Raw genomic sequence first — 27,130 nt, 5'->3', positions numbered from 1 at the left:
TATGCTTAAGAAACTATGTCTTGGAGTTCCCATTGTGGCTCAGCAGGTTAAGGACCCGATGTTGTCTCTGTGAGGATACAGGTATGATCTCCTGGCCTCATTCAGTAGGTTAAGAATCCGGTGTTGCTGCAGACTGTGATGCTGGTCACAGATGTGGCTCCGATCCAGTATTGTCATGGCTGTGGCATAGGTCTCAGCTGCAGCTCCGATTTGACCCCTAGCCCAGGAACTTTCATGTGCCACAGATGTGGCCATAAAAAGAAGAAGAAAAAGGAAAAAACAAAAAACAAACAAACAAAAAAAACGCTTTTAATGGCAACCCTATCTGGTATGTCCAGGGGAAAAAAAGGAAAAAGAAAAAGAAAATATGTCTTAATGGATTCTAAAATGCTCTTTCTCTCCCACAAAACTTTCTCCTGGTCTATGGCGAGACTGTAAATTTTATTTTCATTCTTTGGGATTGGATCTCCATGGGCATATGGTGCAATTCAGTGGTGTTGTAACAAAGTACTTAACGTCCTACTTCTTCATCTCTCCAACTGTATATCCGCAGTGTATACGAGCCACACCTCTTCATTTCGACAACACTGGAACAGAAGGGAGGTTTCAGATTTTTAAGGTGAAAACAATCTGTATGGTTGAAATATTTGACAAGGAAAATAGATTCTACTTTAGTATAACGCAAAAATTTTGACTACTTCTTTTCCTCCTCAGATTTATGTTGATAAAAGGCTCATTATTTAAACTACTATTCCCCCACAACTATTTTCTTAGCTTCCCTGAATGATATAAATGTTTATGAAACAGTCAATATAGGAAGTAATTACTGTGAATCATAAATCTCTGCATACTGGGAACTAGCAAAATATTATAGTCATGGGTAACCAGGGGCAAATTCCCTGTCCTAAATCAAAAAGAACCGGCACGTGTTTGCTTTTTTTTTAACTTTTTTTTTTTTTGTCTTTTTAGGGCCGTACCTGCAGGACATGGAGGTTCCCAGGCTGTGGGTCCAGCTGGAGCTGGAGCTGCCTCCCTACGCCACAACCACAGCAACGTCAGATCCAAGCCGTATCTGCAACCTGTACCACAGCTCACGGCAACACCAGATCCTTAACCCACTGAGCGAGGTCAGGGATTGAACTGGCATCCTCATGGATACTGGTCAGGTTCTTTAACCACTGAGCCACAATGGTAACTCCCACATTCTCTCTTTTTTTAAACTTTTCTTTTTTAAAACAGTAACAATTTGGTTTGTGTTATTCGGCCTCTTCCAATTCACTGATTTCCAGTGTTGTGTAAGCTAAAAGAGAGATTTTACAAACTAAATAGACAAGTCCTGGGTGGTACCTGAGGAGTGAGGTTGATGACTATGGGATGCCTCTTAATGGGATGCCCCTTGGACAATCAGTAAACACAATTTATTGACTATTTACTTTATGGATAGCATTATAGGAGATTGATTCAGGTAAATTTGCAGTGGCATAGAAACCAACCGCAGTTGAAGATGTAACATTAAATGAGGTCATCTAGATGAAGATGTCTTTTAAGGAGATAAGCAAGATCCCTTGAAAGAGATTCCAGCATCTGAATCAGGAGAGGAGTTCCCGTCGTGGCTCAGTGGTTAACAAATCCGATTAGGAACCATGAGGTTGCAGGTTCGATCGCTGGCTTTGTCCAGTGGGTTAAGGACCAGGTGTTGCCATGGGCTGTGGTGTAGGTTGCAGATGTGGCTCGGATCCTGTGTTGCTGTGGCTCTGGTGTAGGCCGGTGGCTACAGCTCTGATTAGACCCCTAGCCTGGGAACCTCCATATGCTGCAGAAGTGGACCTAGGAAAGGCAAAAACACACACACACAAAAAATTATATGAATCAGGAGAAATGTGAGGATTGGAGATAGATAAGTAAGCCTAATAAAGCATCTCTCTCCAAGGGAAACTTGGGGTTAGATTCAGTTTTTAATGTTAGACATCAAGTTCAAGAATATAAAAAGGGAAATTTGTTAGGAGGTAATTCATTTTGAACTGAAAAAATGAAATGATTCTTTATGAATATCAAGGTAATAAACTCCTTTCATGAAATTTGTTTGGTGCAGTTCTTAGAATTTACTCTGTCTTTGACACAGGTTTTATTTTTTAATGAGTACAGTTTTGGAATTTTTCATTTTTGCAGATTCAGTTACTTTCTGATTTTTGACTTGATGATACCTTGAAAATAAAATATTTTATTTTATTTATTTATTTATTTTGCTTTGTAGTCCACACCTGTGGCATATGGAAGTTCCTGAGCTAAGGGTCGAATCCGAGCTGCAGCTGCCAGCCTGCGACACAGCCACAGCAATACAGGATCTGAGCCACGTCTGTGACCTACACCACAGCTCACAGCAACACTGGATCCTTAACCCACTGTGCAAGGCCAGGGATCAAACCCGCCTCATGGATACTCCTCATGTTTCTGCTGAGCCACAATGGGAACTTCAGAAATAAAATATTTTAATGCTGTTTTATCTTAGATTCAAAGAGATTTCGAGAAAATCTGAAGAAAAAAAAAAAGTCTGGTTTGACTTTTTTTACCCTTTGATTTCAAAATTAACAGTAACTTAAATTTATATCTTTGTCGAGTTTTGGATTTTATTTGTAAAATGATTATACTTAAATATATATATATATACATTTTATTTTCTTAGACCATATGTGTGAAATTTACAAGAAAAAAAATGTGCATTTTTCTGAGTTATTTAAAACAAAAATCTTTTTCTAGATTGCCTCTGACTAGGTTGTTGTCTCTCCCTTTCTCCTGTCCAGAGCAGTCTTCTTTAGCCTTTCTTCTGTTCTGAATTACCTTCCTTGTTCACCAAATACTCCCCCAGACTGAGCAACTTGGTTGGCATAAAGTAGACCTTTTGTAACTCGGTTTTGATCTCATGGAAATTATTTCCACTTTAGACCTCAGCTTAAGTCTTTTCTCATGCAGGGAGCTTTTCCTGACTCTTTGGATATTAACCTGTCCTATCTGCATGTTGTCACTATCTTCTCTTTGCTGGCCATGCCTGGCCTGTGGCCCCAAAGTGCTTTGCCGTGTTAGGTGGGCAAAATACTTAGAATGGTTTATGTTTTGGGTGCATACTTTCCTCCTTGAATTTAGGAATCATGTTTAATATCACTTGCTTAGTAAGCTCTTAGCACATGCCAAACGTTCTATAAAATGCTATGTCTTTAATATCTGAACAGTGATTACATCTGTAAGATAAGAGTGTCTCCCTTTTAACCACCATGAGAAAACACAATAGAAAACTGATACTGGTGTCTTCAAATCAATTATTTGAGTGAGCTTTTCCTCGTTAGTAGCTTTCATTTTTTTTTCACCTTTTTTTTCCACCTCTCAGTTCAGTAGCTTATTTTCACATAAATTCAGAATGACTTGGAAAATGACCAAACTAAATTAGTAAAATGTTTGAAAGTATTGAGTGTTTATGGAAAGCTGTAGGTTCATTATTTTCACTCACATATAATATCCATTTGCTTGCTAACAAAATACTGCCAAGTAAAGGTGCCACCAATCTTAAATATATGTCTCATGTGTAATTAATATATTTGTACTTGGAATGGTAATGGATACCGCTATAGTCCTTGAAAGGAGCTTTTTTAAAAAATTTTTTTCCAAAGGAGGTTGAAGCTTTTTTTGCATTGTCTACCTTCCTCTTCCTTTCCATCCCACAACGCTGTCACCAACTTATGATCTCTTTATGCTATTATTTTTTAAAGCTTTATTGAAGAAACATTTTTTTGGCCCTTGCTAGTTGCCATACAATCTAAAGCACTGGATTATAGTTTAAAGAAATTTAATATGGTTTTTAAGTCCACATAAAAGAGTGAGAAATAATCTTTGACAAACAACTTTGTTGTGCCTTACAGCTCATAGAGTATTCCATTCCATCCCCATAATAACCTGTCAAGTAAAGAGTAAATAAGGTAGTTACTGTTTAATGCAGACATGCTACATGGTAGGCATGGTACTAAGCACTTTTATATAGTTCTTACTTGCTTCTCACATCAACTTTAAATGTAAGTTTTATTATTTTTAATTTACAGAGAAGGAAACTAAGACAGGGTCATTAAATGATTTGTCATGCAGCTAAATGATGAAGCCACTGCGTAGTAACTAATTGCAGAAAAAGGATCCTAAAGTTGCTTTCCTACTAAGACTTTGGGGTACATTTGGAATAGATATTATATAGCATTATTGTACACATCTTAATTTCAAGGGGTTCTTAGCTAGTCTGAGACTAATTCTTCCTTGCCAAACTTTGGAATCAGTGACATAGAGGGGCCTGGGGGCTGAGGGATGTCCTTGAAAGATGGCTCTGTAACTTCATGCTCTGATGCTCCAAACATATACCAATGATAGACTAAATATAAAGGTATAAAACCAAATGGATCTAGTCAAGTTCAAAAGAGCTGTCCATCTTTGAGATCTGGGAACCAAATGTAAAAACCAAGTAGTTATCAAGGTTGAAACCAGGGGATTTGCTGAACTCTATTCCAGAAATAAGAAATGGTATCTAGACTTCTTGTAATGTATGGGACAAAGCCAGACTGCTCCCTAAAACAGGGCCTGGGGAAAAATTCATTGCTCATGATAAAACACTAGAAAAAAGATTCTGTTGTTGATCAATACATGGATCTAGGGCTTTTGAGCTGGAAAGTTAAAGCGATAGGAAGAGAGATATAGTTTGTGACTTAAAGCTGAATTAGCCATATGCTGGTCCTGTGGTTCAGCTCACAGTGCTCCTTACATCCCTGAAGTGAGCAGATACACAGGAAATGCCCCTGTGAGACCCAGTCTGGTCTGGTAGCCTGAATGGCCTAGTAGAAGCAGTGGCAGAACTGCTGGAAAGGGAGGAATAAGCACATAGGAAAAAACCCTCCACTACAGATGGGCTTCAAACCAAGATTCCAAAATATGTGAATGATGCATTAGATTCATGCAGTAAAGTAAACACACAAAGAAATAAAACCCAACTGCTATGAGACTAAGATTTCCCCCCAGAAGAAATTAATTATATGGAACAGTCTGACAAAGACTTTGAAATAAGTCTATTTAGAAGCTCAGAAATATAAATGAAACTATGATTTTTTTCCACTAAAAGCGGGGCAAATTGTGGAGCAAATCCAAATAAAATTCTTTAAAAAAAGAACACTCATTCTTAAAATTAGGAAGGTTAGAAATGACACCAGGTCTTTGAAATAAAAGTTTGGTAGATAGGATAAACTCTAGACTGCACACCAGTGAAGAGAGGACCAGTAGTTTGTAAGAGTACAGAGAAAATCACCTAGATCAGCACATAGAAGACAAACTGATTTTCTAAATATGCATGGAAAAATGGTTGAGATCTGTGTCTACTGGGAGTTCCAGGAGAAGTGAATGGAGAGTGTGCGAGAGACTTAAAAACTGAAGAAGCAATCACTGAAAAATGTCAGAATTAGAGATATACATGAACGCTCAGGTTGAAATTGTTCTTGCAATATTGAGAAGGACAAATGACTGTAAATATACAGTTAAAAATATGACCATAAAACTTCAGGTCACTGAGAGCAAGAGGAAATCTTGAAGCAGACTGGGGGACTTTAGGGAGCCATTTTTGCCCTGTGGATCTTGCTCTAGGTCTGGGACTGGGAGCCTGTGGCAAAGGTAGCTAGAAACAGTTTCTTCATTGTCATCCACTGTTCTCATATCATCCTTAATATTGTCAAAGATCAGGGCACTAAACAACTCTATGGAGAGCCTTCATTCAAAATGCACCTAAAATGCATTTATAAATTTGTGTGCAAATGATCACAGTTCAAACAGTGTTAAAAGTCAGTGGGTGGGAGAGTAGAATATTGGTCTTGGTTATCGTATTCATAGCCCTTAATACTTAGGACAAGTCATTTAATTAATCTGTGAATGAGGATGATAATCCCTCCTTTATCTACTCTCACAGTTCCCTTGGAAGTGAGTTTTCACGTAATTTATAAACTGTAAAGCTTGATGCAATTGTAGGAAATGCTTATTACTTTATTATAGAAATGGATGTAAGTAATGGTTCCTGCCCTCTTAAGGTTTATACATTAGATTTGTGAAAAACAAACCAAAAAAAAAAAAATCCCCCTTTAAATACAAAAACATTTGCAAAACTATAACAACTAAGCACAAATTATTTTTGGTGTACAACAAATATGGGAGTGTAAAATGAACAGAGGAGATGGGGTTAACAAGTTAGGTTTAATGTTAACAAAATGACAGGAGTTCCCGTCATGGCTCAGCAGAAACAAATCTGACTAGTGTCCATGAGGATGCGGGTTTGATCCCTGGCCTCACTCAGTGGGTCAAGGATCCTGCGTTGCCAGGACAGGAGCTGTGGTGGTATAGGTCGCAGATGTGGCTCCAATCCCACGTTGCTGTGGCTGTGGCATAGGCCAGCGACTATAGCTCTGATTCAACCCCTAGCTTGGGAACCTCCATATGCCATGGGGAAGGCCCTAAAAAGCAAGCATGCATGCACACACAGACACACACACGCAAGTTAACAAAATGACACATTATGAATTACCCTATCCATTTATTCCCACTTTTCATCATGAAAATGTTCAAGCTTGCACCTAGATTTAAAAATTGTTAACATTTAGCCATATTTACTCTATCTGTGACAATATTATTATTTTTTTTTCCCTGGGTCTCTTGCAAGTAAATTGCAAACCCCATGCCGTTTCACATCTAAATATTCAGTATTCATTTCCTAACAAAAAAAGACATTTACCCATGTAACCACAATACCATTATCGCATCTGAGACACTTAACAGTGGTAATTCCCCAATATCATCTCATAACAAGCTGATATTCAAATTTCCCCAATTTCCTCAAAAACCATTTTTATAGCTGTTTTCGCCCCAAATCAGAAACCACAAGTTACATTTATCTCACACTACCTTTATTAGTTGTTGTTTTCTTTTATATCTCTTTCATTTGAGGACAGTCGCTCCAATTTTTTCCCCTGATGACAGTGTATTTTTGAAGATAACAGGCTAAAAATATTCTTGATTTGTTTTGAAGACTATTCTGGATTTGTGTATTTTTTTTCCCTCAAATAAACATTTTTTTCTTCTATCCCTGCATTTCCTGAAAATTGGAATATTTCATCTAAAATCTTGGATAGATTCTAGTATGCATTTTAGATACGAGTACTTTATTATGATATATTATACTTGATTCTGCATCACATTGAACGATCCATAATGTCCATTATTAGTCATCATAAGCTAAATAGTCTGGTTACAGTGAATACCACATGATCCGTCACTGTAAAGGTACATCTTTCTCTTTGCTGTTATCAAAGGATGAAAATTGTTTATTTCAGAATAACCTTTTTCTGGATAGTTGTAGCATTCATTAATGATTATCCTTGATCGTTTTATGGTATGACAAGTGGTAAATTTCTAATTTTCTCATCCCTTACTCTCAGCCTTCAATAAAGAAAGCTTTCCCTCATCAAAAAGGCACGAACGACACTTCCTCCTGAAAAACCATGATGCTTCCGTGCCTTTAATTACCAATTTTCAGAACAAGAGATTCGTGGTAATAGTCACTTTGACAGTGGCAACTGAGATTTTTTTTTTTCCTTTTCTGTTTTTGAGGATTACTGTGGACTCATTGATTTTTTTTTTTTTATGTGCGGTGTTTTGTTTAAAAAAATCAAAGCAATTACAACTACAAAGTGTAATTTTTTTTTTAATTTGATGAGGCTAAATGTGAAGCCTAAGTCCTAATGGAATATAGATTGAATGGGGAGGGGGTTAATCAGAATAATGTGGGTTTTTAATCATTTTTTTTTAATTTATGAGATGCTCTTTTCTGAAAGTCTCTGAGTACCTTAACCAGAGTATAACTGAAAACAAGAATGTCAAAAAGGCACATTTAAATTGTTCTCAAAATCAATCAAAAATAATGAGGTGCTGAGAAAAAGTTGTATCCTTGATAATTACATCTATCAGTATCAGAAAACAAAAGAGAACAATCAGGAAATGACAACCCCACTCCCAAGTAGCACATTAAAAAAGGCTAATGAAAAAAAGTCTCTTTTAAAAATTGTACTAAATTAGCATTTCAAGTAAATTGACAACTTAAGCGTTGATAAAGGCCAATCTGGGGCCCAAACAATGGAAGTTCTGTTTCTACTTTTATCTGCTTTTAAAAGAAATGATCTCACTTGACTTTTTTTGTTGTCTTCTATATAAAAGGAAGTGATTTTCCTAAGAGAGGTGATGGTCCTGCTGTAGTCTGCATGGGTCAGGGCACCCCTGGAGTGTTGTGCTTAATTTCGGGTTCTGTATATGTAAAGATTGAATTGGAAGAAAGTAATGAGGACGGTGAAAGTTGCCCAAAGCACTTCTTGCACCATATTTCTGTTTTCAGATTGCAAAGGGGTTAAAGTAACTGTTATATGAGACCAGAAGTTCAGCCTGTTCTTTATAGCTGCAGAGACTAGAGTTAGGACCAATGGGTCAAAGTAGCAGAAAAGCAGATTTGGGCCTAGAACGAGGAGGAATTCCTTCATAAACTCGGCTATGTAAAATTGGAAAATTGGAATGGCTTTACCTCCAAGAGTATGAGCCCCTCAAGGTCAACACTTTATGTAAAGATGGTATATGGGGGAGGGGCACGCGAACAGAGGTCTTTCAAATATTTTGCTCAGAGTCTTTAATTATAATAAAGAATGTTTTGGAGTTCCCTTCCTGACTTAGCAGAAACGAATCTGACTAGTATTCTGAGGATGCGGGTTTGATCCCTGGTCTCGCTCAGTGGGTTAAGCATTGCTGTGAGTTGTGGTGTGGGTCAGCAGCTGTAGCTCCAATTCGACCCCTAGCCTGGAAACTGCCATATGGAGACAAAATAAATAACAATAATAAATGTCTTAAAGGTCATTTTAAAATACTTTTTTAAAAAGGAACCATCTGAGGAGTTCCTGTTGTGGCTCAGCAGGTTAAGAACCCAACTCATATCCATCAAGTTTGATCCCTGGCCTCCCTCAGCAGGTTAAGGATCTGGGGTTGCTGTGAACTGTGGTGTAGGTTACAGATGCAGCTCGGATCTGGTGTTGCTGTGGCTGCAGTATAGGCTGGCAGCTGCAGCTCCGATTCAACCCCTAGCCTAAGAACTTCCATATGCTGCAGGTGTGGCCCCAAAATAAAATAAAAAAATTTTAACAAAAAAGGACCATTTAAGGGTAAGAATGAATTTTATACCATGGCTTTAAAAAGAAAACTAAAACACATCTCGATTTGGGTATCACCGCTTTGTGTTTGGGAAATGTGAGATGTATGGTGAGATGAAGTGTAATTTAATTAATCTAAAGCATTTTAAGACCATGGTATATTGTTTTTGATCACATTAAATTCTTATTCCATCTAGCCCCAAATTTAGGACCTTGTGTATCAGAATATGACTCTGTTAATAACAATAGAATGTAACATTTTAGAAACTGTCTTAAGAATAGAATTAGTATTTGAATTCTCAGTAGTGACAAAAGCATTTTCTTTCAATGATAAAAGAAAACATATACATAGACCTTCAAATGTGTCAGTTCATTTTGAAGGCAGTAGTAAGTGCTGGTATTGTATTATTTTGGCTTGTCAAGTGATTTTATTCTTTATTATTAGACCAGGAAAAAAAAGCCCCAGTATATTCTGCCAACATATTCATCAGTCATCATTTTTGGAGACAGTTTTCGACATATTGTATGTTTTACTGTGCTAACAAGAGAAAAGACTAGCCATTAAGTTTATGTTTCTTTGTTTTTCAGCAAGGTCACATATCAGGAATAATGCTAGAAGTATGCTAATAAACAATATATAATGTAGGTCATCTGGGAGTAAGAAATATTTTCTAACTAGTTCTAAAGGGAAATATTGTTAAAAAAGGGATAGATGTTATTTACGCAACACATGTTGCTCTATATGTCACCATCAAAAGCATCTTGTAAACAGCTCAGCGCAGTAAATCTTCCTTGGTGATTGTTAGGGTTTTTCAAGTCCGTGTTACATTTAGACCTAACACACTCAATTCACAACATGCCTAATATACAAAGCCCATTATATTATGTAGAAAGCTTCCATTGGAAATATGCCTGAGTTTCTGTGTTTTACGAGAAATATCATCCTCTGTAGCAGAAGCAAATACTATGAGAAGTGACAATATTAAGAAAATTTGTCATTAACAGCGTTTTGAATTTTAGCTGCTAATAAAAGGCACTCACTTTTTTACGATAACTTTGTTGAGTGGTTTAAAAATTAATTGCAATTTACAGATCAATATTTTCTATTGCTACCATGAGTAAAGCAATTTTTACGATTGCCAATGAAGAATTGATAACTCTGTAAGACTGCCTTAAACCATCATTGACATGATTTTATTAATGTCATTTTCTCACAAATGGATTATTTCAGGATGCTTTATTTTGTTTTCCAAAGTGGTTTTTAATTGTTAATATCAAATTTCATCGTAAAGGAATTTATGTTTAAGGGTGTTCTGGAAAACTTAACCAAGACTTTCTTTATGGAGTTCATCTAATACATCCTGAGCTATATGCAGGACATAGTAATAAAGATGTGAAATCATAAAGACTGCTTTTATCAAGGAGCCTCACATTTAGAATCAAAAGCGCTTATTTCCCTTCCCAGCTGTAAGGCACTATGACCTGAGGCAGATTTTTCTGCTTCCCTGGACCTCAGTTTCTTTATTTATAATACAAGGATGGTAATAAGTCCTGCTCTATCTGTTCACAGGACTTTAGTGTAAAATGATGAAATGGTGTGAGAATGGTCAATATAACATGATTTTATAGGAGAGGATAGGTATTTGAATGCTAGTACTTAGTGTCTTCAGAAACATCATCTAAATTTCATACTGCAGCTGAAAGTGATCCTCTTTAAGTCTCATTGCTAGATTCTATGAATTGTACCTTATTGGCCTTGTTACTGAGTGATATTTGGAATATTTTAGCCAAATAACTTTATTCATTGGTCAGAATGAAAGGGTGCCTGATCTTCCTCGACATCAGTTTCTGAAACTCAGCTGTGCGTTGCAGATATATATTTTTTTAACACCAACTTCTGTTTTTGAGTTTAGGAATCTTTAAACATATGTTATGCCATAATTATGTGCCTTATGTCTTCCAACATCTTTGTACCCAAAAGTTATAGTGTTGGGAGCAAGCCATAAAGTCATAGTAAGGAACTTACAGAACTTGGCCCAGGTGGCCCCACAGGAGTTTTAGTTAACAACATATGTAATTCCAAGGTCTCAAGAAAATGCCATGAGTAGGTAGGGTTGGGTTTTTCTAAAGAAAACAATAAAAAATGCATGTGTCTAAGTAATTCTGTTTATACTTGTTTTCTCAGAAGAAGACCTATCAGTGCATCAAGTGTCAGATGGTTTTCTACAATGAATGGGATATTCAGGTGCATGTTGCAAATCACATGATTGGTGAGTGACACTCTAAACCTTATTACAGATAGACTTTTCTCCTCCTTGTGTACATCAATGCCTATATAATTAAACAGAGTTAAAGATGAATTAATTGTTCAACCATCAATGATTTACCTAGGCATGATTGATTTTTTTATTACTATTATTAGGCCTGATAAGGCATTAGCACATTTTGTTTTCTGCAAGGGCTAGTTTAGACTTCTGCAGAGGATTATATATCTACTGCCAGTCAAAACACAGGTGATTAACAAATTAAACTTCTAATCATTTTTGCATTATTGAAAACTAACAGGAATGGTTAATGAACTGGATGTTAGCTTTCCATAGAGTTTTAGACAGGTTTTAATTTCAGAAGTTATTATGGTAATGGCACTGCTGTGTGTTGCTTAAGCATCTTTGTATCAAAATCTAAAGTGGTGAGTTCTTGTGATAGGGAAACATAAATAATTTAAATTGCCGTAAAATAACTTTATATGTATGGTTTCAACAGCCTGGAAATAATCATGATCATAAAGATCATGTAAAGAATTCAGTAATCATTTTTTATTCCTCACCAGATTTTACATAGATATTTATAAATGTGGTTTGGGTAAAGATCTCAGAAGTCATTGTAAGCCAGTGTTTTCAGGGATTTTGCATTTATCACATGGGCTGGAGCTAAAGGATAATTTTTTCACTTACTCATATTGTCCCATTATCCCTTAATTCCTCTGGGGTTACCTCCTATGTTTTTAATTTGATAAGCACTTAGTAATAACACTAAGAATTTTACCAGCCAATTAAACTTTATCAAGCAGATCTTTTTCTGCTAGTAAAATGACAACTGCTATTATTTTATATTATTTTTGGTACCCATTTGTGTTTTTACACTATGAGAGTTTTTTATTTCATACTCCTTTCACAATACTATATAATATCATAAATAATTATGATATAATGTTTTAAAAGTCTGATTAACCTCATGTTCTCCTGCTCTCAGCCTTTAAGACAGGAAAGACAATTCAACATTTTAGACTCTGAACTTATTTTCAGGGTAAGCAAGTTTCATCATATCCTAATCAGCAGTATTCGGAGAACATTCAGTAGAAGATTTGCTACCACCATTATTACTGATCATTAAAACTAATCGTAACAAAACTTCTAATGCTCTTGTGGATAAATGAAGATGAAATCAAAAGTATGTTAGAAAATTGATTAATAGTTTTTCAATAGGATTTGCTTTATAGTTTCAAGTGATGGTCTTTAGGAGGATTATGGTTTGTAAAAGCCTAACTGCTTAAGTATGCAAAAAGAAACATATACATAACAGCTAAACTGTTGGTCACGTTCTCTCTCTCCTTTCCGGATTTAAGTACTAATATTAATAGTGATTTTCTTATACGTTAAATAGCATATTCTTAAATGTGGCAGAATTCCATTGACACTTTTACTGAGTGTTTGGAAGATGATGCAATGTGTAGAAGAGAGTCAAATGTTTCTTCTATTTTCCCTTCTATTTCGGATCCCCCCAAAATATATGAACTTTCAAAATGGCTTTTTTGGGGGAAGAGGGAAAGGGCATGGGTTAGAAAAAATGAATTATTCTTGCTAAATAATAAATGTTAATATTTTCCACCTCCTTATTTCTTGAGTCAAATTTACTGGTGGCAGTCACTCATGATTCTGCGTCGTGCTGCAGTTTTACATGGGCTTCAGTGAAAATATTTCTGGAGAGTTTGCAGCTTACGGAAAATTAAGTGAAACATTGTGGGTCATGCTTCTGATTTGTTTTATTCCGGGTAAACTCATTTTTGGTTCTGGATTTATTATTTATCCCAGGGCCCAGATGAGCAAATGGCATATATTTTCACTACAGTATTAATGCTCTCTTGCACACACAGAATCTAAATGGAGTGCTGGTCATGAGAAGAATTTTTCATTTTAGCATCATCATCCAAAATGCTCACTGATTTGTCCTGGCTCTTCTTTTTAAATTGCTTTATACCTTTCCCTTTGTATTTCTTTTAATAGTCCTTGCATCATTAGTGCTTTCCCAAAGCTTCCCCCCTCTACCTTATGGTGGATTAATATGACACACACCTCCTCTTGGGATCTGAGCGTTTAACAATTCACCTTCCATCAGAGAAGCAAATTCTATTCCTTTTCACAGAGGGACTAGTTATTTAATATTCATGCTACTTTTTAATAATAAAATATGTAATTCTCTTGCACTTGAGGCCTAAACAAATGAATAGTATCCGTTTAATTGTTATGTCTGCTGACCATGCATCCAAGTCCTCCTTATACTTCATCTGTGTTGTGTTGTTAATATCTAGAGAGAATGTGTAACGGGAGGATGTCACAAAGGCTAAGATACCCCTTTTTAAAATCCCAGTGTGATGCTTAGTTTTTCAAATGAGGCAGGCAGCATGATTTTGTTGGCTAAAATACCTCCATTGAGGGTAGGTATTTTTAGGTTGTGTATCTGTGTATGTTTTTTGTCTAATCAAAAAATAATCTCAACTAGACATTTAGCAGGGAAGAGGGATTAAGAGGCTCTCTGAAAAGCCTCTTATTCTTTTTGTTAAGCGGGTATATAGTGTTTTTACAGATTTTGTTTTCCATTTCAATCAGTCTGGAGGAAGGATTATGTCACCTGATGGAAAACAAGGTCTGCAGATGACCCAATGAGGTGTTAACTTTAAATTCCTTCTTTAACCAAGTCATTTGCATTTGCTTCTATGTAGCACACATGTTTTAAATGCAATTTCAATGTCAGGGAACCTGCACGCTTCTTTCTGGATGTGCTGATCTCCGGCAATTGACCAGGGACCTTTGTGAAAGGAAAATCATCAGTGTTTCTACCAGGTACAGACTGGAGATGCTCTGCTTAAGTGCCGCGTTGCAGCTAGGTGTGGACACATGGTTTGAGTTGCAGGAATAATTACTCAATAAAAATGCATTTGGGATTTGACTTATGTCTATTAAGGAAAAAAAAAAAGAAAGCCTCACTCTCAGTCACATTTTGACATCGTTTCAGTAAAAAATCAGACCAGCGACTATTTAGAGGTTTCTCTTCTTTACGCGCACACACACACACACACACACACACACACACACAGAGCTACAAAATATTTTAACTGCTTTCCTAGGGGAAAGATTTCCTCTTTTAAAGTCTGCACAGATGAGAAATTTTTTCTTGTCTTCCTTTGTTCCTTTCACATAGTTTATGTTGGCTTTTGACCTGAGAATACAGAAAGAAGCCATTGTGTATTGTGTCCTTTAATTCATTATTCACTCCTCTCTTTCTCTCTGCACAGTAAATAATTATTGTTTTTTTTCCTCTTTGTGACTCCTGTTATTATTATTATTTGCTATGGATTAGCACAGATAGTTATGAAACCAGAGAATGTAAATGTGTTTAACCCAGCAAAAGGATTGCCTCATATAAAATTATGAGGCTCAACAGCGGTAGAATAAATTTGTAAGTGCTCTGAATAAAGGGCTGTTAGGCATGCAATCATATAAAGAGATGACATTGCCAGGAACTATTTATGAGAAGCTTAATTTTTTCACTCTGATAATTCTTGACCAATAATTACCAGCCTCTAATTATCTATTTTAGTTAGAAAGAAATTTCAATCACTACGGAGGTTGGCATTGCAACTAACAACTAACGCATAAATCCCCAAAGAGACCAGTGTGTTCCAGACAGCCACAAACAACTGTCTCATGAAACGTAGTGAGCAAATTGTGAGCGGCTGGTGGTAGACTACCAGCAGTAAGCTCCCCATCGAAGGCCAGTCAGCTTGACAAAGAAATGAGCAGAGGGGAGAAGTACCATTATCCTTGGAATTGATTGCTGCCATCATGGCCTTTGGAGGGCAAGTTGTCAGGGTTTAGCTATGGCCGTTTCCAGCCCTCCCTTTCCAAGTTCTCAGGTAGAGAATATGCAAGGAGTGAGTATCAATCATTTACCTCAGAATTGTAAAAATATATATATATATATTTAAAATTGACCTAGAAATGATTAATTAATATATTTTCTTTTTTTCCTCTTTTTCTCATCTGATCAGAAAGACCAGTGTTGTAATGGCAAAATTGTAACTAACGTGGCAGAGTGCACTGTTTTATGGAGGAAAAAAAAAATAGGAAAATCCACAAATAGTCACTAACACACCTGTCCTAGATGGATCAAGGGTGATGCTTAGAGCATTTAGGGGAAAGTGAATGTATTTATCTTTTAGAAAAGCAAAGCTAGAATTTGGGACTATAAATGACAGCTAATACAAAAACACAGATGCAGAGATACTATGTTAATTCAAATCTCTAAACTCAAAAGTCAGTGTTTTATAGATACAGTTTTTAAAAGATCATAACAAGATTCAAGCCTTCCAGAGGTATCTGCTCTATTACATATGATCTAAACAACTGACATCAAGACAAAAGAGAATGCATAGATCAGTTGTGAACAGAGTGGTGAAATTTTAGTCTGTTCTTATGGCAAGTGACATTCATATATTCTGCAATTTGTTTGATGCCCAAGGTCACAAATGGCATTCTTTTCCTCCCATTTCTTTAGCGGCTGGTGTGCTGTGTGACTAATCTTCATCATAGTTTTGTGACATTCAGCACCACCTTTGAAACAACATTTCAGCCTGAGTGCTCTAGTCTTAGAATTGACTAAAACCAATATTTGGGGGTCTATAGTGGTTTGGGATCTTATATGTCTAAAGGGGAGCTATCCAAAGATATGGACCTCTGCATAGGAAGATAAAGGGCTATGTTGCCCTTTAAACTCTCAGTTGTCATTGGCTACTTTAAAAAAAAAGAATAGAAATGACTCCGCAATGATACACATATGCGTGGATGTACATAGATGTGTCTCCCTGCACAGTCCCAAGAAGCTCGAAGCCCTTAGATTCTCTGGAGTTCACGTGAATTCTAAATGAGAAGACTATTGAATTTTTTTAAGTCATCTTCAGTTGATTGTCTGCAAAACTCAGGGAATTAAGAAACACACATTTGGTGTTAAATATGATGAAATACTGGCTTATTGCATCAAGAGCTGGATTAAAAAAGATGAAATCTGGGCAGTTTAATGGTAACAGAAAGCTACCCTCATGTGGGCAATGCTGGCTTATTTGAAAAGCCCATAAAGGGTTTCTACATGGACCATACAAAAGGGATACTTTCTCTTTAATAGCCATCTGTACAGGAGAGATGAGAAGTGGGCCAGGTCATCTCTCCTCAGCTGTCATGATATTAACGTAGGTAATGGAGCAGGCTCGGCATTCTGCTGGGTGTTGTTTTTCATAGATGTTCATCGATTTACACAGATAATTCTATTTATTTCTTAGAGTTGGTCCAAGTGAACCAGGCAGAATAACAAACACCAAAGCATTTCCAATGACTATCTTTGTTTGCCACGTAACTTTTGTCTAAAAAATGGTGTCACACCTACTGTGCAGATGGCTGCATGATTTGTAAACCAGCCAAAACATTTAAACAAATGTGTGATCTGGGGATAGATTAAATAAAGGATAAAATGGAGTGCGGGCCACAAATTCTAATAATCAGATGATTTTAAGTTGTGTGCAGTGTGGAGTGATGGTCACAGTGATAGCAGAGAAGGCTTGCCAGGGACAGCAAGGTGCCTTACAGATCTCAGGATGGCGCCAGTGGCCTGGTAGGCCTCAGTTTGAGAACCGCACATTTGCTGTACAGCTGGCAGCTCTGTATGGGGACATCAGATAAAACTTATGTAAAATGAAGTGTTATTGCTTCGTATGAAATTGTTCAGAGAGGGGATTTGCAGACAGTAACTGAAAACAGAATTCATGGTACCAATGAAGCAGACTGTAAATATGAAGAGGGTTTAATTATCTGCGCAATTTAACAAAAATCCAAGATGTATTCAGAACGGACATACGCAGGCATAAATAGAACATAGCTACAGCGTTCACCAAGTGCAAAGTGGGGACACAGGACCTTACTAAGCCTCCTCTGCCATCAGCCTTCCTAAAACAAAGACAGTTTAATGTCAGAGCAGAAAGTCCTCCTTAAAAAAAAAAAAAAATCACCTTTTTAGAATAAGGTACAATTTTCAAGAGCTTACCTTGATTTTTGGATTCTTATTTCTGATGCAACTTTTCAGACTCTCTCTCATTTCAGGGTTAAGCTATGAAAAGACAGATCAGGATGTTTATCCTTGTTTTGTGTTTTTGCCTGTTTCTAGAAGCTTTGATTTACAAGAGTTAAAAAAATACTGGCCATTAGTGGAGTTTCTAATTTACAAGCCCCGAGAAAGCCTCTTCAACATTTCTTGTAGTGGTAGTTTTCTGTGAGGCTGAGGGTTTGACTGAGCCCACTGACAGAGAGACGATCTAGCTTCTTATTGCTCTTTTAGAGCACTCTGTCCTAAAAGTGACCTCAGAAAAATGTTCCCAAGCAGAATGATCGGACACCAGCCTCCCTTCTTGGGCTCTGTACAGAGATGCCTGGCAGAGGCCAGGCCAGGTGGGAGGTGCCCTGTGACTATCTCAAACCCGTGGCTTCTGACTTCCGTTTTGATCTTGCTTTGGACTTGCTATAGAAGATGCCACAGGCACATTGGGTTCCCCCTCACCATCTGATATGCTGATTATCAAACACGGGTATCTGTTTCTGCACAATGTTTGCAAACCATTTCCAAATGGAAGGCAGTGCAAGTTGTCATCGGAATAGATAGAGATCGATCCCTGCGCGCACACAGGCCCAGATACACATGCGTACGCACCGTGACCTATTTCCACGGGATCGGTTCAGACACAGAAAAAGAAAGGGTCTCTGATGACCTCTTTCCATAGGCTATTTCTTAGTTGCGGGGCCATGCCTAGCCGTAAACAAAGAAAGGGAGCCAATATGGAGAGTGGGTGTTGAACTTCAGCTGCTCACATTGTTGCATTTGGTGAGCCGATGGGGCTTCCTAGGTCACCTTTAGAATTATGCCTATGACAGCAGTAGCTACCTGCCAAGATTGCAAGGTATCTCACAGCTCTCAGGATGGCGCCTGTGGCCCGGTAGGCCTCAGTCGGAGGGGTACACATTTGCTGTACAGCTGGCAGCTCTGTATGGGGCAGCCGTGTGGGCTGTTAGGGAGCTGGAAAGGAGACAAGCATGAAATTTCTTCTAACCCCAACTCTGTTTTTCTGTACTGTTGGCTGCTTCTCAGTTCCTTGACAAAAAAACCAATCAGGCACCCTTTAATCCGCCTGTGATTACCACTGGTATAAAAAGAGAAGCATAATGAGGAAAAATGCCTCGTTTTGTTGCCTTCAAAAGCCAACAAATTGGAGTTAACTTGACAGGAAGTGGCTTAATAATTAGATTATTTATTTATTCCTGACACATATCCCCCTGTTACTAGTCTCAGGAGACCCTGTAGATGGTACGATTTTCAAGCTGCCATTACTTCGCTGTCTTCTGTGAACAAAGAAGCTACTGTCTATCAGTCAATTAAATGCACTCTTTAAGCGGAGGCTGCAAAGTCCTCAATGGAGAGAGCTCTGGGACACTGTGGCTGATGATTCCTTTCTCTGTACTGTACATCACACTCTCAACTATGGTCCCCGCAGAGATGGAATAAAGTCATGCATTAAAATATCACTTGTTGATTTGTTTGCTAATGAAGAGCCATTGAAATGTTTGTGTATTTCTATGGCAAAATTGTTGATAAAAGGGCCTACTTGCCTGCCTATCTGAGTTTATCTGCCATGAGTGCTTATTTAAGAATTATTAAAACTGCATTCAACGAACAACAGAAGAAAAAAAAAAAACAGCCACTATAACAGGCGTTTTCTAACTGTTTTCATCAAAGTAAGTGAAGAAAGGCAGGAAAAATAGAAAGATGGCATCATTTCAATCCCTTGCTGATGCTACATTCATCCAGGCAGCTTGTTTTGTCTGACAAAAATGTAAGCTTTTTAGAGAGTCTGGGAGCCACACCTTTTAAGTAGGACAAGATATTAGAATTTCTTTGTGAGAATAATGTACTTAGAAAAATTTTAAAAGATGGACGGTGGGAGTTCCTGTTGTGGCACGGTGGAAATGAATCCGACTGGTATCCATGAGGATGCATGTTTGATCCCTGTTCTCGCTTAGTGGGTCAGGGATCCAGCATTGCTGTGAGCTGTGGTGTAGGTGACGGATGTGACTTGGATCCCGCGTTGCTGTGGCTGTGGTATAGGCCGACAGCTGTAGCTCGGATTCGACCCCTAGCCTGGGAACTTCCATATGCCGCGGGTGCAGCCCTATAAAGCAAAAAAAAAAAAAAAAAAAAAAAATATTAAGTGAAAAAAAGAAAAGATGGGTGGCATTTTGTAGGAATTTTTCTAACTCAATGAAATGGGCTGGAAGTTTTTCTGGAGAGCTTAGTGGGGGCTTTTACCACCAAAGCAGGAGAACATCTGTGACACATCACAGAAAATCTCACAGCCCCGTGAATTGTACAGAAATCGGACTTTCTTCTCTATATCCCTCTCTTCCTGTTTTGTTTTTCTTTTTTCTTTTTTCTGTTTTCTTTTATTTGCATTACTTTATTTCCATCTAAGTGGTGGTGGCTTTTCAAGCACCATTTGGTCAAGGTTTTTATCCCTCGATATATATTCATCAGCATCTTACTACTTCCTGTTTATTAAGTTCAAAGCATGCCTTTGCTGGACCTCTCTGGCTCCCATTAATTGGTTCTTATTTTAAGAATACATCTGTTGTCGGGTTGGAGGGTCAGAGGTCAGTCTAGGCTGAAAAACTCAGGTAATGTGATGACAACTCTCCCAAGAAATATTTAGCTGTGGCTTTGCCACTTAAAGGAATAAATTTGGAATTTAAACCAAGGCCACTGAACATTGAAAAGTGTCCCCTCTTCTTCCCATCAGGTTTTGTGAATGTAATCAAGGCTTCAGATGTAGTTTTCATGATTACCTGACAACAGGCTGTAAAGAATTAATTCAAGCCATCATCAGATGGCCATATTCTTCATTTCTACCCTGTTATTTCAAGTCATTTTGTTAGGAAAAGCTTAGCTACTCGGAGGTGTTCTATAATAGAAAATGAATTTGAAACCCTTTCATTAATTGGTGATTAATATATTTCAGGATTAGTTTAAGCAGGGCCCTACCTCCTGCCCAGTCAAGTATGTTCTGGTTAATATCCAATTATCTGCACCTTCGTAGTTATTATGTCTTAATATTTCGGATATGATAACCAGAAACTTGAGAGTCATGCTAATGAGGAGCATAGAACAAGAATTAACCAATGACATACTCAATGATCCTTGGTGAGGAAAGAATCTTTTTTTCCCTTAACACATCACTTCAGCATCTTCTGGGCATCGACTGAAAAGGAAGACTTTCAACTAAGACAGGCAAGAATCGCCAAAGCATGTCATGTTCTCTTTTAAACAGTAGTAACCTCAGTGTGCCATGTTCAAGTTCACCTAAGAACATGGTTTCAGTTCATTTTATGGAGAAACAGAATGAGAAAGAGAGAGCGGGTTTCTATCTCCTAAACAGGAGATATCATCTCCTTTATCTTTTCCTTTTCATAAAGCCTCAAATTGGTACCTCTTCAAAGAATGTTTTATTTCCGATTAATTTGAAAATGACCTGAAAAGTTCACTAAAGAAACACCTTTCTGAGCTACCTTTTTATCCTCTCTACCCCCCCCCCCCGCTTCCCCCCCCATATGTCACCATGCTGTGCACATTAGTTAGTTAGTTCTTTTCTAGGTAACGTCACTTTGGCACAGTTTGACTTGGCTCCCTGGGTAGCGCCTGCTAGGGTGGTGTGTGCTGTTTCAGACCTCACAGCTTTCAGGAGTGCATGTTGTACGAAGCCCTTTTATATGCTGTATTGTAATGAAGCAACATCAGTAAATTGCATTGAAGGGTGATTGTTGCATGGGGATGACTACTACACCTTGGGGTCCATTTGCACCAGATTATTCTTTTTATTATTATTACTTCCCATCTTCCTTACTCTCTTGCCACTGAACTTGCTCTTGGCCACCGGTGCAACACAGAAGGGATCTGAAGGAACATTGCAGGCAGCGTTTTTTTCTCTTAGGCGCAAAGGTATCAGTTCCAAACCCAGATACCCTGGGTGGCTTATGGGCCTTTATTGATGCCACTTTACTGTGTGGACTTTGTGATGCTTCTCATCTTCATCTTAGAAGAACAAATTCACTGTGAATAAAAGTGACTCATTCCTTTTTACACATTTTGTCTAGATGTTATAAATTTACCAGCAGGATGATCAACTGATTTTTCCCTTCCCCCCAAGAGGTTTAATAATATTCCAAGGGGACTTAAGTAAGAGCACTGTTTAAGGAAAAGATTTATAATTTCCATACCTTCTTGGGCTTCCTTAAAACATAAAGGTATTATGAATACTGTACATATTAGTAATATCTCTTCACAGAATATCCTATTTCCTGCCCCCAAGCAACTTCTGTCACTCAATAACTAATAAAAAATACTGTGGAATTAAGTCAAGGATCGTGTTCTTAGTAAACAGAATTCTGAACAAGATTTTAGCCTGGGGATAATTATACGTGAAGTTTGGTCAACTGTTAATCTCTTTGTTGTCATCATTTTAGTACCTGTGTACGTTTGTTTTCCCAATGGTTAGGGCAACTATTGTTCTGTTTTTCTTTTTCTAAGCCTGAGCCACTGCGCAACATTCAAGCTAAAGTCTAGAATTAGACCTGACACACCTTCAATTGAACTATCAAGTCTTTTAAAACTGCCTGGCCAGCGACGCCAGTCCTGAACTATTCAAGTGTACACACTTCCGATTGTGGGCCAAAGAGCATTGATTTTTAGCTGTCATTTCTAGTGCACATACTGTAGAATTGAAATTTAAACCTTAATCTACTCAGTAATGCAATTAATTTTTAATGTGCAGTAATACTAATTGAAATAGCCTGAATTTAGTAAGTCACCACAAGACATTTTCAAAAGCAGGAGTCTCCACTGAGAATGGGAAAGGACAGATAATCATTGTTACAGTGTTTACAGGGTAAATGCTCACTCCACGGGTTTCCAGCAGAAAGGGAGTGTTCTTTTAAATTAGACTATAGTATATCTCTTTGTGAATAGAAATATCTCTTCAGAGAAGATTCCAACTTTCTACCCACTGAAACAGGCTATGAAATTTGATTAACCTTTTTTTAAGCATAGTGTTAGTTACAAATATCCTAACAGACTAAATGCCAGAATTGTATTAACTGTTTTTTTTAAAATGCAGCTATGAATAGTTGCAAATGACATTACCTGCCAACAATGTCATAGTCAAAAGCAACAGGGTCTCAATGGATAATCTCATTATATGATGGGTATTTGCAATACTGTTTTCAGATTTGATAAATATATGTATGTTTTCAGCTGTCTATAAATCTGTTGCCTTGTTTTGGTGTGTGTGTATTCCTGTGAACCAAAAATACCCCTTACTTTCTTTTATTTCAAACTGCGTTCCTTTAGCTTTTGCATGCTCTTTCCAAATAGCCTTTAATGTTTTGTGAGGTGTTATTTTTTTTTCTTCTTCCTAGTGCAGAGTAAAGCAAATATGCACAGTAAAACCAAATAGGTTTCCAGTCACTTCTACACTAAAAAGCTTCTCTAACCACATTTATCTGCTAGTAAATGAGGACTTTTTAAAATGCCTCAGTTCTACTGATGAATGGGCTTGCAGAGTGTTCAAAATGAGCAGAAGCATTAAGTTTTAGAAAAAAGGCAAGCACTGTATATCATGCTTTCATGGCTCTCACATTATAGTATTTAATAAGCCGATAGTGCTGTTAAATATTTAGTAAAGGATCCGTCATAACCCTGCCATCTATTCAAATGGGATTTGAAGACATTTTTGCAGCACATAAGTAAAAATGATGTTACAGAACTTGAAGCAGTTGTAGCGTGGCATATTATCTAAATGAAGTGTGGGTAACACGGTACAAATGAGTTCAGCTCATTCACACCTACAAAATTCCTAAATCTGGTCACATTCTTCAGATTCAGGGTTCAAACTGGGTTTCCCTTTGTCACTGTTTAGTCAAAGTCCTGTTGGGATTATTTACAGAGAGTATTTAAAGGATATACAGCATGTTTTTTAAAAAGGAAGCTCTTATATTGCAGTGATTTTAAGCCACCCTAGTATCAGTTGAGTTTTATAACAATTTTTTTTTCTTTTTCACTGAATATAGGGAAAGGGAGGGAAAATCAATTTGTAGTTTATTCAGAGCATATTATCGAATCAAATTGGGGCATAGTAAGTGACATCTTTACAGCATCTGCTTGGGTATGCTGTGGCAAATCCTGAATATTAGGTATTGTTGTATACACTGACGTAATGCATAATGGATCACCTTTACCAATTTTTCTTATAATATTTGATGGTTATTACCAAACAATAATAATAATTGTTCTTTTAATCTGGAATGAAAGTTGGTTTCTAGAATCTTTAGTGAAAATATTGCCAGTAAATATCATGCTGACATCTTGACTGTTATCATATTGGTGGGTTAGAATTCACATGTATTTGGTGCTTTCAACTATTGTTAGTTTTGAAAGTATAAAGTTAAAGGCTGGTAGTTTGTCTTGTATATAATGCCTTTGGTTCTTCTAGGAGCCTGTTTGCTCAATTCTGATTTTCATCCTGTTTTATATGCAGCCTGTATTCATTTAAACTGCACAGAGACACATCTCTAAAGCATGGCTTACTGATCTTATTTGCTATTTGGATTCTCATAAGAAGAAACATAGGAGTCCTGTGATACGGGGGAAATGCATTTCTTTTTCAAACTATGTATATCACATGTATGTCCATATCAAGAATTTCATAATGAAGACTGGATAAAGGAGAGAGCTTCAGGTATACAGGAAGAAGGAGGGAGGGAAAAATGATGCCGGGTTCATATATAGGTGTGTTTAATATGCAATGCTTGATGTATGTTGACCCCAGGTTACAGGAGTAGAAAATCCCATTTTCCAGCTTGTTTCAAATGTAGTAAAAATGCTGCTTCAGTTGCTTTATGCTACTCACATTGGGAAAGGTGCTTATACTGTGATAATTATCATCAAGGAATATTAATGCGTTCAGCATTTGTAACCCAAAAACTCATTATAGCTTAAGCTGTGCATCATCTGTGAAGAGAGAACTTTGCCAGAATCCGCTCTTCACAGGGGTTGCCTCCTGCTTGCTGCAGAGTGGTCAGAGTACTGCAAGAGGTCACTTAGGCTATTTTTGCAAGCTGAAGTTTTGCAGTTTTTGAATCACTACCTTCTGTCTAAAAAGCTCTATCGTTCTCGTCGCAAAACGTCCTCCTTCTAACTGAACACATAGGGAAGTGCAAATAATAATAATAATAATAAAAGAGATAACTGTGTCTTGTCATGTGGACTCCAAGAGGGTCAGCACATAGATTCCATGCCAAGATAATTGAAGTATTGGTGTCTTTTCTTCTGTCATTGAGCAAAGGGATTCATTTACACCAGTTTCCTTAATGCAGGTGCCCTTGGGTTTCCGATAGAAATGCCCCCACTGGGGCTCCACTTCACAGCCCTCTGGCTGGAAATTGTGTAAATAAGACTGCAGGGTCAGCCTTCCTTTTTTCGGCAGCCATGTCCTTAATTAGTATGTGACAGTCTTTCACATGAGCCTGCCCTGTTCCTGCATCATTCCTCACACATCTAAGACATCTCTCCGATGCACAGATAGATATTTTTGTATGTTTACTTAAAATTATTCCTGGGGATCGGGGAGTATTAACCTGATGGGAAGGAGACTCTCCAGGTGTGTCCAGAACCCTATAACTTAATCTGATCAAAAAGAGCTGGTTGGGCAACTCCCTTGTAAATTACAAGGGGAGGGGGAGTTGTTTCAGAAGAACACGGAGCCCTTACCTGAGGTCGGTGGCTTGTTGAAAAGGAGCTGTGTACCTGGGATATTTTTATGTGATTAAATCCCATTACTTTTCTCCCCCTGATCCATTGCTTGTCATTTCCCATACACAGCATTGCTCGGTGCTGCATGTTATGGTCTGTGCTGGGCCAGGCAGAGTGTACTAATCCTCAGTTCCATCAGGCTGTCTGGCTTTGCAGGACTGCTGTGTTTCTGAGGTCAAATTGTGAACCTGGCCTTGCTCCTGGGAGGACTAGAAAAATATGTTTCATAACTTCCCGTAGACCTATGCAGAGAGCAAGAAGGAAACCCAGGAAGCCCATAGGCTCAGTTTAGATGAGCTGTGCGGTTGGAATTCATCAAGCAGGAAAGCTCACTGTTGTTTAGGAAGCTTCCTTACTGTGAGAGGTCATGGCCATAGGTGCCCAGTCGGTCATAGCTGAAGGCATTGAGGGACAGGGTAATCATTCAAATAGCCCAGCAGGCACAAACACACAAGTTGGTAATCCGGAGTAAACTTGCTGAAATAAAAACCGACTCTCTAGTTAAAATTACGTCCATGAAGGGCTATTGATAGAATGAGTACCTGAGTTCAGTGACGATACTGCATCCTTGTTCCACTGGAGGTGATTGGGTTTGGGGGTTTTGTTCGTTTGTTGGATTTTTGAATTGGATAGAATCTTTATTTCATCTGCTGGAGCACTAATGCCACAAAATGAATGAAGGTCTGGAGCCAGAGACCTGTTCTCAGTAGAGTTGGGCAGGACTGCTGACAGTCTAGTTGAGCGATGCACTGGTGGCGGATCTTCTGTGAGGATGTAAACTTAATAATCTTTATGAATTTTGAGCAACTCATAACTCCACTTCCTCACCCAAAGAAGCATTATGAAAAGATTGCCTCTAAATCCTTCAGCATTCTCTGCACCAGTGATAGATGCCATTCTTTTTACCTCGAGGCGTAGGAAATGAATGTGGGGTTTTTTATTTTCTTTTGCAAGAGATAAAAATGTATACTTTAGAAGGAGCAAATTGCATTTTCATGTTTAAGTTCACTATTTGCACTTGATGTGGTAAGATCCAAATGTGAAGAATTGCTTCTGACATTATTTCTGTGTCTGCTGCATCCTAGGGTCCTTGCATTATTATGCTGAAAGTGCACCATCGCGTGGGATAAATGTGATGTTGGAAAGCTGGCAATAGTGTGAGATTGTATTCGATGTCCAGGCTGTTTCGGTTTTAGCTGTAACTTCTTCAGTTATCGAGACAGCCTAATTTATCTTAGTAATGACACATTCAAAAAAACCATGCAAGTATGTATCTTTTTAAGAAAAAATGATAATCTTCCAAGCTGTATCAATTTGTTTTGGGGCAGAAAAAAAAAAAGATTTTAGCTCTTAATGAAAAGGTCATTTTAATTTTCTTTAAAGGCCTGTTCTACCTAATCTCTGTTGTGAACTATCACGTTATGTTGTAAACTTAACATACATTCAGTTCCAAGGTCTTAAAGTATGCGGCCGATTTCTGAATTCTAATTCACATTTTCTGACAGTAACTATAGTTTCCTAAATTACTTAATGGCCTTTCTTGACAAGAAATTTCTTATAGTTTTCTTTGTATATCTAAGTGTGTGTGTTTGTGTGTGTGTACATACAAGTGCACATACGTCTGTATACAGAATCACCACCAATCTTTCCCA

At 37.7% G+C, this 27,130-nt stretch overlaps 1 protein-coding gene across 3 annotated transcripts in view; it reads left to right on the top strand.

Moving 5' to 3' along the window:
• Positions 1-27,130, top strand: part of ZNF521 (zinc finger protein 521) — a 287,367-nt gene that overhangs the window by 143,724 nt on the left and 116,513 nt on the right. For 2 of the 3 annotated variants that reach the window (XM_047793956.1, XM_047793954.1), the window contains one exon: positions 11,434-11,518. In XM_047793956.1, the coding sequence (XP_047649912.1) occupies positions 11,434-11,518 (85 nt within the window). The remainder of the gene's footprint in view (positions 1-11,433; positions 11,519-27,130) is intronic. The other variant, XM_047793955.1, reaches the window with a different exon arrangement.

This window comes from Phacochoerus africanus, chromosome 8 (assembly GCF_016906955.1).
Source record: "Phacochoerus africanus isolate WHEZ1 chromosome 8, ROS_Pafr_v1, whole genome shotgun sequence".
NCBI lineage: Eukaryota > Metazoa > Chordata > Mammalia > Artiodactyla > Suidae > Phacochoerus > Phacochoerus africanus.
The sequence above is the reverse complement of the archived record's forward strand: the minus strand, read 5'-3'. Positions and strand labels throughout refer to the sequence as shown.